Source organism: Dendrobates tinctorius, unplaced genomic scaffold (genome assembly GCF_039654945.1).
Source record: "Dendrobates tinctorius isolate UK_male_01 unplaced genomic scaffold, ASM3965494v1 ptg000293l, whole genome shotgun sequence".
In the NCBI taxonomy this organism is placed as follows: Eukaryota; Metazoa; Chordata; class Amphibia; order Anura; family Dendrobatidae; genus Dendrobates; species Dendrobates tinctorius.
Genome location: NW_027361960.1, coordinates 24,259,132 through 24,278,387, shown reverse-complemented (window position 1 = coordinate 24,278,387; position 19,256 = coordinate 24,259,132). Strand labels below are relative to the sequence as shown.

Here is a 19,256-nt window from a genome sequence, read left to right as displayed (position 1 = left end):
CAGCCAGTCATCCTCATTAGGCTCAGGTGCCTGATAATCAGGCTCATTACCTTCCTTTACCAGAATAGGGAGTTCACCAGACCTCAGTGACGAAGGGGAAAATGAACTCACAACAGCACTCCTTCCCTTCTGAGCTCTGCCATGCGCCGAAACAGTGGTTCCCCCCCACATATCAGGTATCAGCGTACTCAGGACAAATTGCACAATAACTTTTCCAGTTCAATTTCTCCTTATACCCTTGGTAAAATAAAGAAAATTGAACCTGAAATTTTTTTTGTGAAAAAAAGTTAAATGTTCTTTTTTTTTTTTTAAATATTCAAAAAATTCCTGTGAAGCACCTGAAGGGTTAATAAACTTCTTGAATGTGGTTTTGAGCACCTTGAGGGGTGCAGTTTTTAGAATGGTGTCACTTTTGGGTATTTTCTATCTTATAGACCCCTCAAAATGGCTTCAAATGTGATGTGGTCCATAAAAATAAAATGGTGTTGTAAAAATGAGAAATCGCTGGTCAACTTTTAACCCTTATAACTTCCTAAAAAAAAAATTTTGGTTCCAAAATTGTGCTGATGTAAAGTAAACATGTGGGAAATGTTACTTATTAAGTTTTTTGTGTGCTGTATCTCTGTGATTTAAGGGCATAAAAATTCAAAGTTGGAAAATTGCAAAATTTTTGCCAAGTTTCCGTTTTTTTCACAAATAAACATAAGTTATATTAATGATATTTTACCACTAACATGAAGTACAATATGTCACGAGATAACAGTGTCAGAATCACCGGGATCCATGGAAGCATTTCAGAGATATTACCTCATAAAGGGACAGTGGTCAGAATTGTAAACATTGGCCGGGTCATGAACGTGCAAACCACCCTTGGGGGTAAAGGGGTTAAATGTTTTTATTTTGTATGTGCCTTGTCTTGTCATGCACTGTTTTGGATATCTGTTAATAAAATTAATCTATAAATTTATCTATATTGTTTTTTCTTGCAATGGAGGTGCTCCCTGTTATATGGGTGTGATCTTTTTCTCTTGTTTCTAGTACTTTCATTGCATACCCATAGTGAGCCCTCTTGCTAATAATTATAATTAAATTTTACTAGCGGTGCCCTCCACTCACTTTATATACACATGTTTGGTGTAAAGGCAACACAGCTCATCACCCTGAACACACCATCCCCACTGTCACACATGGTTGTGGCAACATCATGGTTTGGGGCTGCTTTTCTTCAGCAGGGACAGGGAAGATGGTTATAATTGATGGGAAGATGGATGGAGCCAAATATAGGACTTCTTGAAGAAAACCTGTTGGAGTCTGCAAAAGACCTGAGACTGAGACTGAGATTTGTCTTCCAACAAGACAATGATCCCAAACATAAAGTAAAATCTACAATGGAATGGTTCACAAATAAGCGTATCCATGTGTTAGAATGGCCAAGTCAAAGTCCAGACCTGAATCCAATCGAGAATCTGTGGAAAGAGCTGAAAACTGCTGTTCACAAACGATCTCCATCAAACCTCACTGAGCTCGAGCTGTTTGCCAAGGAAGAATGGGCAAGAATTTCAGTCTCTCGATGTACAAAACTGATAGAGACATACCCCAAGCGACTTGCAGCTGTAATCGCAGCAAAAGGTGGCTCAACAAAGTATTAAGTTAAAGGGTCTGAATAATATTGCACGACCCACTTTTCAGTTTTTGAATTTCCACAAAAATTTAATACAATACATGAAATCTGTAAGATTATGACATCCAACCTGACGAAGCTGCCTTTAGGCATCGGACTGAGCAGACTGCATGAATCACCACTGGTAACTATGATCTCTTACCTGACTATTTGTATTGGTGACTTCTGACAACAGGCTGGGGGTCTCTACTATTAGGGGTTGGATGTCATACTCTTAGAGATTTCATGTATTGTAGCTTCCAGGAGAAATTGGGCTATTTTATACTGTAACGATAATGTAAAATATCATGTATTTTTCCCTATTATCACACCTTCCAGAATCTTCTATTCACATACTGAACTCTGCTATGCCAGTTATGAGGGGTTGACCCCCCCTTCCTTTCCTTAGCTTGCCAGCAGCTGCAACTTTCTCTCACTCACAGCCTGTTACACTGTCCACCTCCCTCCCCCCCAGCCTCCACACACACTAATTGTAAACTGAGATACCAGAGAGTGATTGTTAGATGTCAAGTTTCCCCCACTGCACAGTGGGAATCTCAAGCCATGTCCTCTACAGTCTCCCATCCCTCTGCAGCCGCAGAGATCCCTGCTCAGCAGAGATGTCGGTCCCAGGCTGATGCTAGGTGTCTGATTGCTCCATCTAGCTCTGCTATTACACCATGCTTGAGTCAGCAGCAAGCAGATGCTTCTGGGACTAAGTCCTGTCTTTTGCTTACTGAGCATGCCTGTGGGACGACCTCTCATTGGAAATCGGAGGTCACATGCGCAGGTCTCATTCCTGCTCAGATTGGTCCACTGGGAAGGCCCTGGAAGGACGCCGCTATAAAAGAGTCGCATGGCCGCTCGGCCATGTGCTAGTATAGACTCTAATTGTTATTTGTGTGTATGGATGCATGTATCTGGTGACGGACTCATTAAGATTCCCTCCCTCTGGTTGTGTTTGTGTTAGGGATTCAGAGTTAGAGTCAGCGCCAATGGGTGGCAATGCTCATGCCACTGTGCTCCTAGTTCTCAGCACACACTAGCATCTGATGGTGTCGCCCCCTGTGGGGCACTATCGTACCGTGGCAAGTAACAGCCATCACCTGTGCAGCGCCATGCGCAACCTGTGTGCTTATCTGCCCAATCCGGGGCAACTGGCGATGTCCGCCTGAGCGGCTTTGTGCACCCTTGCACGCTCGTTTATAAATATATCTGTTTTGCTGGCAACGCAGTTGCGGTGCCGCACGCTAGTGAGTCAAGAGGGACTCTATCCCTGTGTACTGGGGGCAGAGTCCTGAGACTCTACACTACGGCTCCATTTGCCGAGTCCTGTGGAGTTAACAGGCTCCGGCCTTTGTACCAGCGAACTCTGTGAAGTAACAGAGTTTGCTCCTGTATACACCGGGTCAGTGGTTACCCGCCGGTGTTTACTTTGCACTCCGCCATTACCAAGCAGTCTACCATCTCTGCACGGTGGACCCCGGGTTGCGATCGCAATTCTTTATATTTAGTGCAATCCGCAACCCTAACAGTGATTTCACTCCTCCAAGCAGGGAGCCCCTTTGTCTTTCCCATGTGCTCTGACTTCTCATAGACTATAATTGGAATCTAATCATTTGGTCATAAAGCAATGTGAATTTATGATAGAAATGCGAAAACTACATATCCGGGACGTTGTTCGACGGGACTATTTAGCCTGTGTTTTTCAAAATTCTAGCTTCAGCGGAATCCGAAAAGTGGATTCCTGCGCAGCCAGAGCTTCGTGTTTGGTTTTGAATGAACGCCAGTGACAAGCTGAATAAGATGATACTATGTGCGATTCTATACGAGGTACCCTCTTTGAGATATGATTATTATAGTTTTCTTAGCCAGATTGTAACTCTGAAAGCAGGGGGAGGACTGCCACAAACCAGCCCCTTTAGTGATGTCACAAGCCCAGAGGTTTTACGGTACTTTCCCTCAGTCTGCAGTCACTTCGTGCCTGGGAAACTGCTGAAACCAGACCCCTTAATGCATTGTGATGTCTGGCTCCTCCCACCTGCATGGTTTTGCCTAAGATGATCTAAGCAATACGTGAGTTTATTTCTTCTCTTAATCCCCTTTTATTTGTATTCGCTTTGTATATATTTTAATTGTCTCATATTGCAAAATCTTTTTATACCTTCTGTAAACACTGCCTACCTTTTGGAGTAAAATATAATACTACTAGTTCATCTCCATGTTCTATACCGAACTTTTACGTGCCTGAAGTGATTACGCTACTAATTTGGGTTGACTTCGTCCCCCTTTATTAATTTAAATATTGATAGCGAAATCGGAAGCTGGTGGCAGCGAAGTGTGCTCTGGGCTAGATGGGCTAGCTGGCAGTAACGAAAGGGGTTTTATAAGCTGATTGTCTGGCTGCAGCCAGAGCCTTTATAGTTCCCTCGCTGCAGCGGGCCTAATAGCCAGTGCACAACAAGTATCCCGTCCGGTGAATAATTATCCTAGGTGCAGTTCCGTGACTGACCTCAGGGTAAAAGGGGGCACCGGAGAGCTGCAAGTTCCAAAGCGGAACCAAAAGTGGGATATACATAAATCCCTGCAGTTCGTGACATATTGTGGCAGCAGTGGGATAACTACAATAAGCCCCTGCGGTAAATTGTTAGGGCAAGACTAGCTTGCTGTTTTCATCACATTGTTGGCAGAGGTGGGATAACTAAGATAAGCCCCCCCCTGCACATGTGATAGCCATTTGCCGGCCAAAGGTCACAACCCCCGACCGTGACATATACTATTTTCAGTAAATATGCATACTTGATACATGGCTAAAAATCTTTTGGATAATTGTAATTTGTATTTTATATTACACCTTTTTTTCCACCTAAGAGTATTTATATATACATTTTGTCCAAAAACATTTTTTTGCTCCATGATTCTCCAGGCAGTGCCCTCTTGAGGATGTTCAGTCAGTGGTGTGTTCATTTATATGCACATGTATGTATTGTTAATTATTAAATGTACATGGAATTGCTCTTTTTTCATATATCTGCTCACGTATATCCATGTTTTTTGCACATGATTTTAATGCTGTTTTTTAAATTGTCTATTGTCTGTTTGCTTGGCATTTTCGTCTAAATAAAGCCTTTTTCTATATTGGTATAGGCTGTGTGTGCGCTATTTTCTTGTGTTTCTTTTCTTCGCCTGTTTTCTACTATTTAATAAGCGCATGAGCTGCCCCCGGCCCTAGCATAATATTTTCTTATACTCCTGTGGTGCCCACCTTTCCTTGATTATATGCACATGACTGCATTGTAACACTGTCATATTCCATTTGAACCTTCAGGCTAATAGCCTTATCATGTGATGTCTCTGATTTTGTCACCTGTTGTGTTGTATTTATTTGCTCAATTTGATCTCATTTTGTTCATTTTTTCTTTATTTTGCGTTCAGTTTACATGACTCTTATTTTTGCTTGTATGTTTTGTACGGTACGTACCAGGTGCTGAAAACAACTCTCATCATCCTCGCTTGCTCTCCCTATGATCAGTAAGACCAGACAATGCTGATGACCATTGTAGTCAGCTCCTGCCACCTGGGAAATGCGCTAACTACAACTATTATCATCTTCTTACCTGTTTTTTCTGTGATCAGCGAGACCAGGTGATGCTGATGATAGTTGTAGTCAGCTCATTAATTAAATAAATAAATTTAAAAAATGGCATGGGGTCTTCCTTTTTATTAACCAGCTGAGGGAAAGCAGACAGCTGGGGGCTGGTGTTATTGTTCTAGGAAGGGGCAAATATTCATAAAGGTTCTGTCATGATCTCTGTGCGGGTTTGACTCGCACATGTGGGGTTAATGTCTGGAACCAGTGCTGATGACTGGCATTTCTGGGGTTAAATGTTTTGATCCCAGTGCAGGCTTACCTGCACACCTGGGGCTATGATTGTGGCCTCTCCCTGGTTCTGGGAGAGGCTTCTTATAGCCTCAGGACGCTTCCATCCCTGTCAGTTATACTTTCGTCCTTGGCATTGTGTGGTGACCCGTGAGTGTGTTTGTGCTGTGTACTGATTGCTTGATTCTCTGTGTACGACTCGGTCTGTTCTCTGGATATTGCTTTGGATTCTGCTTGGTACCTTCTATGTCTGTTTGGTTTTGACTTCTGCTTGGCCTTGACTATCCGTTCTGTCTCATCCCTGGTACTTTACTGATATCTCTGTGTATGACCTCTGTTTTGCCTGACTCTGAGTATTTCGGTATAGTGTCCTGCCATCTCTGAAAGCAGGATGCTAAGCCCCGCCCCCTTGCAGTCACAGGACCGTAGGTCCTGTGACTGCTTGCTAATCTTCAGCATCCACAGGTCCTGTGTATCTGTACTTTCCGGCTGTACCTGACCCCGGGCCCCCCTACAGTGCAGGTGAGTCCCTGCTCAGCGGAGGCTGCACGCTGGCGCTGACAGGATCCTGACATTATAACTGACCTCAGGCCATGTGCTTTCTTTTCCAAGAAGTTCTCTGCTGCGGAAAGAAATTACGACGTAGGCAATAGAGAGCTTCTTGCGGTCAAATTGGCGTTTGAAGAATGGAGGCACTTTTTGGAGGGGGCCAGTCACCCGGTTACGGTGATCACGGATCACAAAAATTTGTAATACATTGAGTCTGCTAAAAGACTAACGCCCAGACAGGCCCGTTGGTCACTTTTTTTTTCCCGTTTTCAGTTTACGATTACATTTTGTCCAGGTTCTAAGAATGTCAAGGCTGATGCCTTATCGCGCAGTTTTCAGCCGGTGTCTCCCCCGAGCCACCGTCCTCCATTCTTCACCCTGGGGTTGTGATAGCAGAGGTCTCGTCTGAATTGGAACGGCAGATTCAGGGGGCCCATTCGCAGACCCCGGCGGCCAAGCCGGAGGGGAAGTTGTTTGTCCCAGAGCAACTTCGCCTGAAACTCTTGCAGGAGTTCCATGAATCCAAGCTGAGTGCTCACCCTGGTATTTCAGCCACGCATCTGGCGGTGGCTAGGATCTTTTGGTGGCTTACCCTTGGTTCGGACATAAAAAAATTCATTGCTGGTTGTGGGGTCTGCGCTCGTTCTAAAAGCTCTCATAGCCGGCCGGCAGGGGAGCTGATGTCCTTGGCAGTGCCCGAAAGACCATGGACTCACTTATCCATGGATTTTGAAACCAATCTCCCTCCATCTAAGGGTAATACAGTGGTATGGGTAGTGGTGGACAGGTTTTCTAAGCAGGCTCATTTTGTTCCCCTGTCCGCACTACCGTCAGCAGAGACGTTGTCCAGGTTGTTTGTGCAGCATGTGATCCGGTTGCATGGGGTACCCCTGAATGTGGTGTCTGATCATGGTGTGCAGTTTGTGGCTAAGTTTTGGCGTGCTTTCTGCAAAAAATTAGGGATGTCTCTGTCCTTTTCGTCTGCATACCATCCTGACAGCAATGGTCAGACGGATCACACTAACCAGTCCCTGGAACAGATGCTCAGGTGTCTAACCTCTGCTAGATAGAATGACTGGTGCGATGCACTGCCGTTGGCTGAATTTGCCTTCAATAGTCGAGTGAGTCAATCCACGGGTATGACTCCTTTTTTGATCAATCATGGGTTCAGTCCTCATTTTGGTGAGTTTTCTCGTCTGGACTCTGGGTGTCCCGGGGCTGAGGGCTCTGTTCAGCGATTACAGAATACATGGGCAGAAGATCAGCGGAGTATATCTAGGTCTCAGGGCAGGTATAAGTTTTTCGCGGACAGGAAACGAACACCAGGGCCCACATTTCAGGTTGGAGACAAGGTTTGGCTCTCCATGTGAAACATTAAGTTGAAGGTTCCTTCAGCCAAGTTGAGTCCCAAATTCATTGGCCCATACAAGATTGTGGAAAAAAAATCAATCCAGTGGCGTATACGCTGTGCCTTCCACCCTCTTTCAAGATCCCGTCTTCCACAAATCTCTACTGAAAACTTTTAAAGCAGTCCGGGGAGACTCCGAGTCCACTGCTCCTCATGTTTTGGTCGAGGAGCAGGTGGAGTACGAGGTTGGTCATGTCGTAGATTCCAGGTTGGTACGGCGGTTGGTACAGTACCTGGTTCATTGGAAGGGGTATGGACCGGAAGACAGGTCCTGGGTACCGGCCCGGTTGATGCATGCTGATCGCCTGGTGCGGGCTTTCCATGCTAAGTACCCGGGCAAGCCTGGGGGTCCAGAAGCCCCCCGTTGAGAGGGGGGTACTGTCATGATCTCAGTGCCGGTTTGACTCACACATGTGGGGTTAATGTCTGGAACCAGTGCTGATGACTGGCATTTCTGGGGTTAAAGGTTGTAATCCCAGTGCAGGCTTACCTGCACACCTGGGGCTATGATTGTGGCCTCTCCCTGGTTCTGGGAGAGGCTTCTTATAGCCTCAGGATGCTCCAATCCCCGTTAGTTATACTTTCGCCCTTCGCATTGTGTTGTGACCCCTGAGTATGTTTGTGCTGTGTTCTGGTTGCTTGATTCTCTGTGTGCGACTTGGTCTGTTCTCTGGATATTGCTTTGGATTCTGCTTGGTACCTTCTATGTCTGTTTGGTTTTGACTTCTGCTTGGCCCTGACTATCCATTCTGTCTCATCCCTGGTACTTTACTGATATCTCTGTGTATGACCTCCGTTTTGCCTGACTCTGAGTATTTCTGTATAGTGTCCCGCCATCTCTGAAAGCAGGACGCTAAGCCCCGCCCCCTTGCAGTCACAAGACTGTAGGTCCTGTGACTGCTTGCTAATCTTCAGCGTCCACAGGTCCTGTGTATCTGTACTTTCTCTTTCTGGCTGTTCCTGGCCCAGGGCCCCCCTACAGTGTGGGTGAGTCCCTGCTCAGCGGAGGCTGCACGCCGGCACTGACAGGATCCTGACAGGTTCCCAATTTATTAACATCAACTCATAGCTGTCTGTATAGCCTTTACTGGTTATTAAAAAGCAGAACCCCAAAAAAATGGTGCATGGGGTCCCCCCTATTTTTAATAACCAGCAAATGCTAAACATATAGCTGTGGGCTGACATTAATAAGCTGAGAAGGGGCCATGGATGTTGGCCCCCTTCCAGACTAATTACACCAGCCCTCAGCCTTCCCAGAAATGGCGCATCCATTAGATGTGCCAACTCTTGTGCTTAGCATCAGTAATACATGATTGGCTGAGGGCTGGTATTATTAGTCTGGAAGGCCAATATGCATGACCCCTTCCCAGCCTATTAATATCAGCCCACAGCTGTCTAATAAACCTTTGCTGATTGTTAAAAATAGGGGGAACCCCATGTCATTTTTTGGTGGTCCTCCCTTTTTAATAACCAGAAAAGCCTATGCAGACAGCTGCAAGCTGATATTAATAGGCTGGGAACCTTTATGGATATTGGTCCCTTCCCAGAATAATAATAACAGCTCAAAACTTTCTGCTTTCCCTTAGCTGGTTAATAAAAATAAGGGCGACCCCACTCTATTTTGTTAATTAATTAAAATAAAGGTACAGAAAAGTACACACGCAAAGGTACCTCAATAGGTGAGGGGGTTTGGGCCACCAGCCTTATTGTTCTCCTGTTATACCCTAAGCTGTCCCCTCCCCCTCCCCAAGGATTCCTGGGACAGAAATGCTAGTGTATAAACACTTAAGACAAACAGAGATAGCAAAAAGCACCTAACATACAAAACACTCACAAAAGGTAGATGAAAGCATAAAAACAGCGTACAACAATCTCAAGCAATAACAATGATCTCCAACTTCAGCACAGCAACTCCAGCAAACCAGGAAGTAGACTTTCACTGGTGAGAAAGAGAAGGTCTGGCGAGATTTTATAGAGAGAGGAAATGAGGAGGACCTGACACACTCATGACACATATTTCCATCTATTCATCTTTCTCTATCATTGTACATCTAACACCTAACAATATGTCATTTGTATTCTTCATTCTATTCCATTACTTGTCACACTGATGGTACACACGTACACATGGAGATGGTCACATGTATGCCACATGGATAGTGTCAAACTGTCACACGGAGGGCACACAGACATGGACCATGGATCTCACTGGTACTGATTTTTCCAGTACCGAAAGTGTCAGGATGTGTGAAGGGGGTTGAAGATAAATTAAAATGCTCTGGCATTATTTTAGACATATACAATTCCTTATCTCATTTAGTGGCGCTAGTAATCTATCTTATATTTAAAGAAAGAGTTAGGTTAGTTAAAGTTTAGAAATAGTTAATGTTAAATATAACATATATTGTTTAAAAAAACAAACCTCATTCATTTTTTGTATAAATAAAAATATTATTTTCTATATGTTTCAATGGTATGGCATGTTTGGTATTATTATTAGTGTAACAACTGTAAAATACAATTTCTTGATAATTCATGAAGTTATACATCAAAAAAATTTGTCTGAATTACTTTTGTTTCCGAAATGTATCATTTTTTTTTCATCTGAGAAACTTGATATAAAATGTGGCACAGTTTAAAATTTTTTGTCTGAAAACATTAAGGTATCATTGACATCTTGTACAAGTAAAAGAAGGACTTCATAGCACTGTAATAACAAGTGGTATAGGTGTGGCGACATCGCATTTAATCTGAATTATCCAGACATATTATTTCAGTAGTCCCAGGGACATGAGAGTTCATGTGAGAATGCCTGTTGACCCTTATTACCATTGAATTATTGTTCACTGGCTGCAAATGTTAACTGTCTGCTGATTGTATCAGTCCTTGTATTGCAGTCCTAGTATTGTTCCACAATCTTTGGGAAACAAAGGCACAATGTTTGAATATTTGATAATATGTTGATGACCCAACCTATACATGTTGTTTGAACAATCCAGCAGTGAGGGATGGTCCCCTACCACCTTCCCCCAAACCCAAGCCCGTGGTGGAATGACTGAATGAGAAATTGTGACCTATAAAAAGGAGGATCTGCCTGTGTTCAGGGAGTCTACATTACAGAAGTCATGGCATCATCACTCCAACTGAAGAAATACAGAGCTACCTCATCAACCATCACTGAACCCTCAAAGACGTTTAGAGAATCCAGGTTGGGACAATCAAGTCACCTGGCCTCGTACATCAATGGACTATCAGCTTCCTAAGCTTAAATAGAAAAATAAACTGGGAAGAGAGAAAGCGCAATAGGGTCTTATCCAATGACAAAGGGGTATCAAGAAAAGGGGAGATACACTCACCTTGCTGAGTTGCTTCATGGCAACACATAAATTGCATATAACAGCTGGTGCACAGATACCGGTCGAGAAGATGACCCCAGATGTTAAAGAAAGTGAACAAAGGTATCACTTATGTGCTGCCGAGATGGAATAATCCTTAAAATCAAAACATTTATTTGAACAGGTTTAAAAGTCAAGGCGTTTCAAAGTCACACAAGGACCTATTCATCAGGACAAACCTGATCACCCCAAATCACCCAATCTATCAACATAAAAAAAGAATTAACCTGATCACTGAATGGCGTAACGAGAAAAAAAATTAAAAACGTCAGAATTATGTTTTTTTGGTCGCCGCTACATTGAAATAAAATGCAGTAACGGGTGATTTAAAGATCGTATCTACACCAAAATGGTATCACTAAAAATGGTTGGCAAAGTGTCTGTGAACTTGTAATGGCCTGGATAATCATAATGCAGCACAAGTAAGCGCAAGTTAAATACCGGAGGGGGATTTTTTTCTTACAACCACTTGTCTCAATACTCCATTCATCAGGGTCTGCTCCCAATTTATTTAGCTCTGCCATGAGATTGTGCTACCAGATCAGGTACTGCTGGTCACATGCGCTGTCGAGTCCCTGTACTCAGACATCAGCCACATGGACAGCGTCCAGGTTCACGCCTTCTTCTTGGACCAACAGAGTAATGCAGATCGTATGCACAACTCTCTTGTGATGGATATTATGAATTTTGTTCTTCATCACAAATATTTTTTATTTGATAGATCATTTTTTCGTCAGATGTCTGGGGTGGCTATGGGGATCCACGGCGCACCAGCCTATGCCAACATCTTTTTAGGCTTTAGGCTGGTGGGTGGAGACAGTGTTCTACCAATCCCACTAGTTCCGTGATTATGTCCGGCATTGGCACCGTTTTATAGATATTATATTATTTGTTTGGCTGGGCTCAGACTAATTACAATTTTTGAAAAAGCTTAATGACAATGCGTATAACATTTTTTTAACCCCTTCTCTTTCCTCCAATTCAGCCATGTTCCTGGATCTCAAGGTATCCACTGCTGACGGTAATCTTACCACTGACCTCTTCAGGAAACCCATGGCCACTAATAGCCTGCTTCAGTTTGAGAGCTTTCATCCATTCCACAAGAGAAAGAGTGTCCCATAGGACAATTTCTTAGGACCTGGCGGAACTGTATTTTGGATAAGGATTTCGGATCACAGGCCACGGCTCTTACGGAGAGGTTTCGGCAGCGTGGCTAACCGTTCCAGCGAGCTAATAGTCAGAGTCAGGACTCATTACTCACTCCCCATAATTGCCAACAAGACCCCATGCCAAGATTCATCACCAAGTACAACACTCAGTGGGATCAAGTGAGGGGTATTTTATGGAATCACTGGTCTATTCACATGACAGAAGACCTGACCTAACCACTTGTTAGCACACGGCCTTTGTTGACTGTGAAGAGGGTGCCCAATTTGCGTGTTATCTTGACCAGGAGCCATTTTGTTGGATCTCCCACTAGGCTATATTGGGGTATTCGATTCAGGAGCTCATTCCCTTGGGCAGACTGCAGTGTCGGTCCATTTATGCAGTCCACCAGGGATTTTTTTACTAACCTCCTGGACTCTAGTATGTAGTAGCAATAATCTATGCTATTATTTGTCCTTGCCACAGGGTATATATTGGTCAAACTTCCCAGGAACTGAGAAAACGATCACAAAAGAATTTATCAACCATCCAAATGGCAGCCTCCGATCTTAAGAAGGGTAAGACATTAACCTCTGTTGCTGCCCATTTCCTGACCAAGCATGGTGGCAAATCTAATAACATACGGGTTTTTTTTGGCCTACAAAGGACCGTTGGCAACGGAAGAGGTGGTAGCTGCCATAAACAATTGCTACAAGTGGAGTGAAGAGGGATCTTTTATCTACATCTGTTGCCCCCTCTGGATTCAATGAAGAACTCCTCTTCACGGTGTTCCTGGGCTAGTTCACTTGGACCACTATGACCACACAGACCTATATCCATTGTTAATCCCCCCTAATGGATTGTCAACTCTCACTGGATATTTGTCTTTTTTCCATTTTACATATCTGGGACTGATCAATATGCTTATTCAGATAGCCCTATAACCTGGTGACGGGGTACTTGCCTGTAACCCCCCTGGTACTTTAAACACTGTGGCTCATGCTTTGGCCTCATACTTCGAGTCTCCTGCTCATTGGATCTCATCTGGTGTAATTGACTTATAAAACATTTGGCTTGGCTTTGATATAAAGTATTTGCCGATCTAATGCACATGCATCTGCATGTGATGCTGAGTAACCCATCTGTGTTAGCTTTGCTCTCTCCTGACACTGGGACCCTCACTGCGCTGACTCCGGCCGCACGTCGTCCGGAATCAGCTGTTCAACTGTTCTTCTGGCTTTTCAGCACACGCACTGACTTTGGCCGCATGTCATCTGGAATCAGCTGTTCTTCAGCGCACATGCTGACTTCAGCCGCACGTCATCCAGAATCAGCTGTTCAGCTGGTAACATCCCTCATACCATTATGGCTGCATGCTACAGGACACACCAGTTATCGATCACTAATCTTGACTTATATTTATACATGTGTTGCTGACACCGTCTAGCACAATCCCCCTGATAAAGCTGCAATTGCAGTCATATGTGTGAGGATCTCCCCACACCCCTGGTCTCCAGAGCCACTGGTCACCATGGTATTATTTGATCTGATCTTTTGATAGACCTGTGCTTTCTCACTGGGATGACAGTGTCATGTGTTTTGGCACCATCTTTTCTCATATCCCCCCTCTTTACCCACCATCCTGCCTTCAAAATTTTCCTTACATGATTTTTCATTGTGCCTCAACCAAAGGTTCACTTTTAAGTTGTCATTAATATTGGTGACCCATTTGCCATACTTTTTTTCTCTCATGCATGTGCTGTAGTTTGAGAGTTTATTGTGGTTTGTTTGGCATGGTAACTACACCAACTATGGGGATGCCCATCTTTGGTTAACTTTTGTTAATTTTCCTGAGGTACCTCTCCTATGGATGATCATCTGTTTCTCCAGTTAGCTTTATTGTTGCCTATATTTCATGTATGATGCTCCCATTACTGACTTGTTTCATTGTATTATACAAGTTTACATTCTTTGTCAACCAGGTCATCATGCACCTAAGGGGTGTGGTCACACGGGTTTTAATTTTTTTTATTGGTTTTGTGTTTTTGGTGTCAATACAATTGTGGTTTTTTTATTCTTATACATCAGGTGTGCGCATTGTATATGCATTGACCTCTTCTCAGCCTTAATTTGCTTGAAAAAAATATCCACTATTCTCTGACATCCACTGCATTTTTACAGAAAAATATTGGCTGAATAATATATATATGTATATTTGCAGTGTGTAAATGGCCCTAAATTGTGTATGTTCGTCTTGTAACCTCACATTGATCGTGTACCATTAGGCCTGTTTCGTTAAAAAACAAAAAAAAAAAAAACAAGTGTCCAATAGTGTTTTGTAATGAAAATAAAAATGTTATGACTGTAGGTAAGAAATAAGTTATCTTATTTATTTATACTATAAAATTGGTTTGCATGTCTTTTTTTCTCCGCAGTAACCGAACTCGTGGGATCAAAGCAGAGACGTATCGTTGGGATTGTGGTTCAGATGTTTTTCACGTTGGGAGTAATGATAATCCCTGGCATTGCTTACTTGATTCCTACATGGCGGGGCATTCAGCTCGCCATTTCACTGCCAAACTTCCTTTTCCTTCTTTATTACTGGTAATTACTGATACTGATTTTTAATACACTCAAAAATATTTTTTCCAACAATAATATTTTTTTCAGTTATATAAGTTTTCTCCATTGTCAGTTAAATAGCTTTATTTGTCAAAAAATAGATAGGAATGTCAGCTTCCTAGTTATTGCTAAGTCATTGTTTACAACAAAATTGTATTGTATGTTTTATGCCTTTCAGCTCATCAGTCTGTAAGGTGCCCAGGGCGGTAGCCGTGGGCAAGCTGTTGCTTCTCCTCACCCTGGCACCCAACTTGTACACAGTGCTCAAGTCCATATATACAGTAGTATGCTGTGAATGTTGCATTGCACTCATTTTTAGGCCAGAGGCCTATGCTACAGTCACGATCTCAGGTACAGGATCAGCTGCAAACACATCAGGGGACACCTGATTCATTATAACAAGTTCAACTTTACTGGACTATTCAGGTATATCAGTCTTTAATATGCATTTTCAGGCACAACACCCTTCAGTTCCCGTTTTCTCAACACAGTTCATTTCAAACATTTACTTCTGTTCAGCTTTGGACTATCCTTACGCTTGATCCTCTCATCAGCCCCAGGAATTTCCTGTCCGGCACCTGAGCACTCCTGAGATCCGCAACATTTCCCTGTCAGGCTTCCTCTGCATAAAAGCGAATAAAGCACACTTCCTAACACTGAACTTGGGCAGTAGGCCATGGACATTATAGGAAGTCAGAACGTTATGTACTCCACTTGACTCCAGCCCACTGCAGCTTGAACCTGAACTTACCACAAACCTCACACTAACTCAGACTCATTAAATAAGGAAGTGATTCCACGTTTTGTGTGACCCTTACCCATCCCATGCTGGGCTGGTCCCAAATATTCAACTGTATCCTATACTGTACACTAATAAAAACCACCACTGCCTATTTGCCCTAATTTTCCTATATATAATTAACTAGCGGTGACCCAGTCCATGGCCCTGGACGTCCATGTGAAAGGGGATGGTGTTAAGCGTGGCTGATTAAAGTTTATAAGTAGATGATTCGTGATGCCACCTGTGGTGTTCGGCAATGAAGGTGTTAAGCCGACGCTGCAGACAGATCCTCTGGGACAGATGGTGTGGTGCAGCAATGATGTTGTGGCCCTCCACAGGTAGGGCCGTAGTCCCAGGGCAGTGTAGATGAAGAGCTAGTGAGGAGAGCGTAATGGTGCGGTGTTAAGCACAGAGATGTAGCAGTGCTGAGTGGGTTGACACAGGAATAAGCGGACGACACCAGGGCATGTAGTTCCAAAGCTTTACTCACAGTCTGTTGTGCATACAGGTGCCCACCTCGGTGCTGTGTCCTCCAGGTCAGGGGCTCAGCCAACCTCCAGGCAAGATGAAGTACTCCGTTCCAACATGCCGCCAACATATGCCTTATCTAAACGTCTCCTTTCTAGCGCTTGTAATGAAGTACTTGTGGTTGTGTGTTAAACCCAAGTTCCTCCTTTAAGATGTTCCTTTGAACTCTACTTGTACAGCAAACAGCTGTAGCCTGCTTCGAGGATGCCTTGCTACCAAGTCTTGGCTCACTTACGTTGCTGTTGTGCCCCCAAGTCTTGTGTGGGAATAAAGTGGTGACAACTTCTATTCCTCCGGTGTCTGCTGCAGGACCATTAGTATCCATACAACCTTGGGGACCGGACCCCGGCCATGCGCTTAGAACTTTAGGAAGGGCCCTGCTCTGACCCTAGTCCTTAGTTCTCTTCTTCTCCTTACGTTCCGTACAAATCTTTCTTCCTTATGGAGAATCAGGCTTTCTATATCTCTTTCCAGTGCCAGCAGCTCCAGGTCACAGGAGACTGCTGCAGCACTTCGTTCACTCCATCCCTCTCAGGGGATCTTCTCTCACAGACTGACCTAGTCCTAATCATCTCCCGCTCACTTGTGCAGACTAAGCTCCACCCACCTCCCAGCACTCTTCATGTTCCAAGCAGGGAGCCACCAAAGGTGCTTTGCTACACAACTATGTTGTGTGGGATGCAGGTGTTGGAGTGTGGTCAGGTATCTCCACCTTACCTGGATGGTGGGGTACCACACCTCAGAAGGAGGTGCAGCACCTCTGTGGCAGCTGAACCCTCAGGGGCGCCACACATTACCAATACAGTACACACAGAGCAGCTGTTAGAGTCACACTAAAGCTGTGTGATCATCTTGATCATCTTAATTGTCTACTGACAAATTATATATCAGAGAGATTTACTTGTATGACTCTAACACAGCATGAGTACTTCAAACACTGCATTTTACATTATACCATGGAAACACAACACAACAACAAGAGTATTCAGACTAGAATTGTCTTCAGGGGAACGCATATGACAGTCCCTGTCACACCCTTACAAGTGGGACGCCCTCACACCCAGGGCTGTGGGGTACTCGGTACCGGGCCCAATGAGCTTCAATAGGAGATGTCACGGCAGCTGGGACCCGGCCCATGGCCCTGGGTGCCCATTGTAAAAGGGAAATGTTCAGTGTGCTTATGATGAGTGATTCGTGATGCCACCTGTGGTGTTCGGCAATAGAAATGTAAGCCGACGCTGCAGACAGATCCTCTGGGACAGATGGTGTGGTGCAGCAGTGATGTTATAGCCCTCCACAGGCAGGGCTGTAGTCCCAGGGCAGTGTAGGTGAAGTGACACGTAGATGGTGTAGTGTCAGGCGCAAGGGATGTAGCAGTGCTGGGCAGGTTGGCGCAGGAATAAGTGGAGGACACCAGGGCATGCAGTTCCAAAGCTTTACTCACAGTCTGTTGCAGGTACAGGTGCCCGCATCCGTGCCGTGTCCTCCGGGTCAGGAGCTCAGCCAACTTCCAGGCAAGTTGAAGTACTCCTTTCCAACACTCCGCCAACATATGTGCCTTTTCTGAACGTCTCCTCTTATAGTGCCTTTGAATGAAGTACTCCTAGTACTCAGTTACACTGGAGTTCCTCCTGTCAGATGTTCCTATGAACTCTACTTGTACGGCAGACAGCTGTAGCCTGCTTTGGGGACTCCTTACTACCTAGTCCCGGCTCACTAATATGTTGCTGTTGTGCCCCCAAGTCTTGAGTGGGAATAAAGTGGTCACTACTTCTATTCCTCCAGTGTCTGCTGCAGGACCATTAGCATCCATACAACCTCGGGGATCAGACACCGGCCTTGCGCTTAGAACTTGAAAAGGGTTCTCCTCTAACCCTGGTCCTTGTCCTCTTGTTCTCCTTACGTTCCATGCTAATCCTTCTTCCCAATGGAGAATCAAGCTTCCTTTCTCTGTCTCTTTCCTGTGCCAGCAGACCAAGATCACTGTGGCCTGCTGCAGCACTTCCTTCTTCCATCCCTCTCCCGGGGATCTTCTCTATCTCACACTCAGCCCTTCCACATCCTCACTCACTGACTGAATGAAAGACTGACTGACTGACTCAACTCTTCCCGATCTTTTATGCGAACTAAACTCCACCCACCTCCCAGCACGTTTCGTGTTCCAAGCAGGGAGCCACCAAGGGGTGCTTTGCTACACTACTGTGTAGTGTGGGATGCAGGTGTTGGAGTGTGGTCAGGTGTCCCCACCTTACCTGGATAGTGGGGTACCACACCTCAGGAGGAGGTGCAGTACCTCTGTGGCGACTGAACCCTCAGGGGCGCCACACAAGTCAATGGGGTTAAGGTCCCGTTACATTTAGCGATGCACCAGCTATCCCGACAACGATACGACCCGGTCAGTATCACTGGTGCATCGCTAAATGGTCGCCAGTGAGCTGCCAAACAGGCAGATCTCACCAGCGTTGCAGCAGCGGTCGGCGGTCGTTGCTTACCTGTCACACGCAGCGAGGGAGACTTCTTCCGCCCGCGTCCATGGAGTCGCTCGTCGGCGCCAGCAGGAAGCCGACGACGAGAAATGGACTATCTCGTTCTCGCACGATCAGCGATATCCAGCGGGGAGCCGGGTCAGAGGTAAGTGTCACATGTAGCAAGATCGCTACCGATATCGCTGTTGCGTCACAAAATCGGTGACGCTTTAGCGATATCGCTAGTGATCTCGCTATGTGTGAAGGGGGCTTTAATTTACTAAACCATCACTTGAAGAGGATATAAATAATCTGTGGATTTCACATGGCTTCCAAGAGTCCTTTATCTTTTACCATGAAAAGAACCAGCTTTGTAGCTAGAGTAGATTTTATCACAGAGACAAAGAATTAAATTACTGCCTTAAGGCCCTGTCACACACAGTGAGATCGCCAGTGAGATCGCAGATTTTGTGACGCTACAGCGATCTCGCCAGCGACATCGCTGTGTGTGACATGTGTCAGTGACCGGCCCCCCTGCCTGGTATCGCTGATCGTGCAGGATTGTCCTGGGCCGTTTTTTGATCGCTTGTCTCTCGCTGCCCAGCACGCATCGCTGCATGTGGCAGCGAGAGACCAACGATCAGCGATACTACACGCTGGTTTCCACTGTAAACAGCGGGTATCTAGGAGCTGCGCGGCTCTTAGTTATCCGCTGTTTACCTTGGAAACCAGCATGCTCTTAGATACCCGGCTCTTAGATGCCCGCTGTTTACCTTGGAAACCAGCGTGCATGCTGGTTTCCAAGGTAAACAGCGGGTAACC

General features: G+C 44.9%; 1 protein-coding gene across 1 annotated transcript in view; it reads left to right on the top strand.

Annotated features, from left to right (window-relative positions):
* Window positions 1–19,256, top strand: part of SLC22A3 (solute carrier family 22 member 3) — a 469,228-nt gene that overhangs the window by 293,434 nt on the left and 156,538 nt on the right. Inside the window, exon 4 of the mRNA XM_073560189.1 lies at window positions 14,474–14,642. Within this exon, the coding sequence (XP_073416290.1) occupies window positions 14,474–14,642 (169 nt within the window). The remainder of the gene's footprint in view (window positions 1–14,473; window positions 14,643–19,256) is intronic.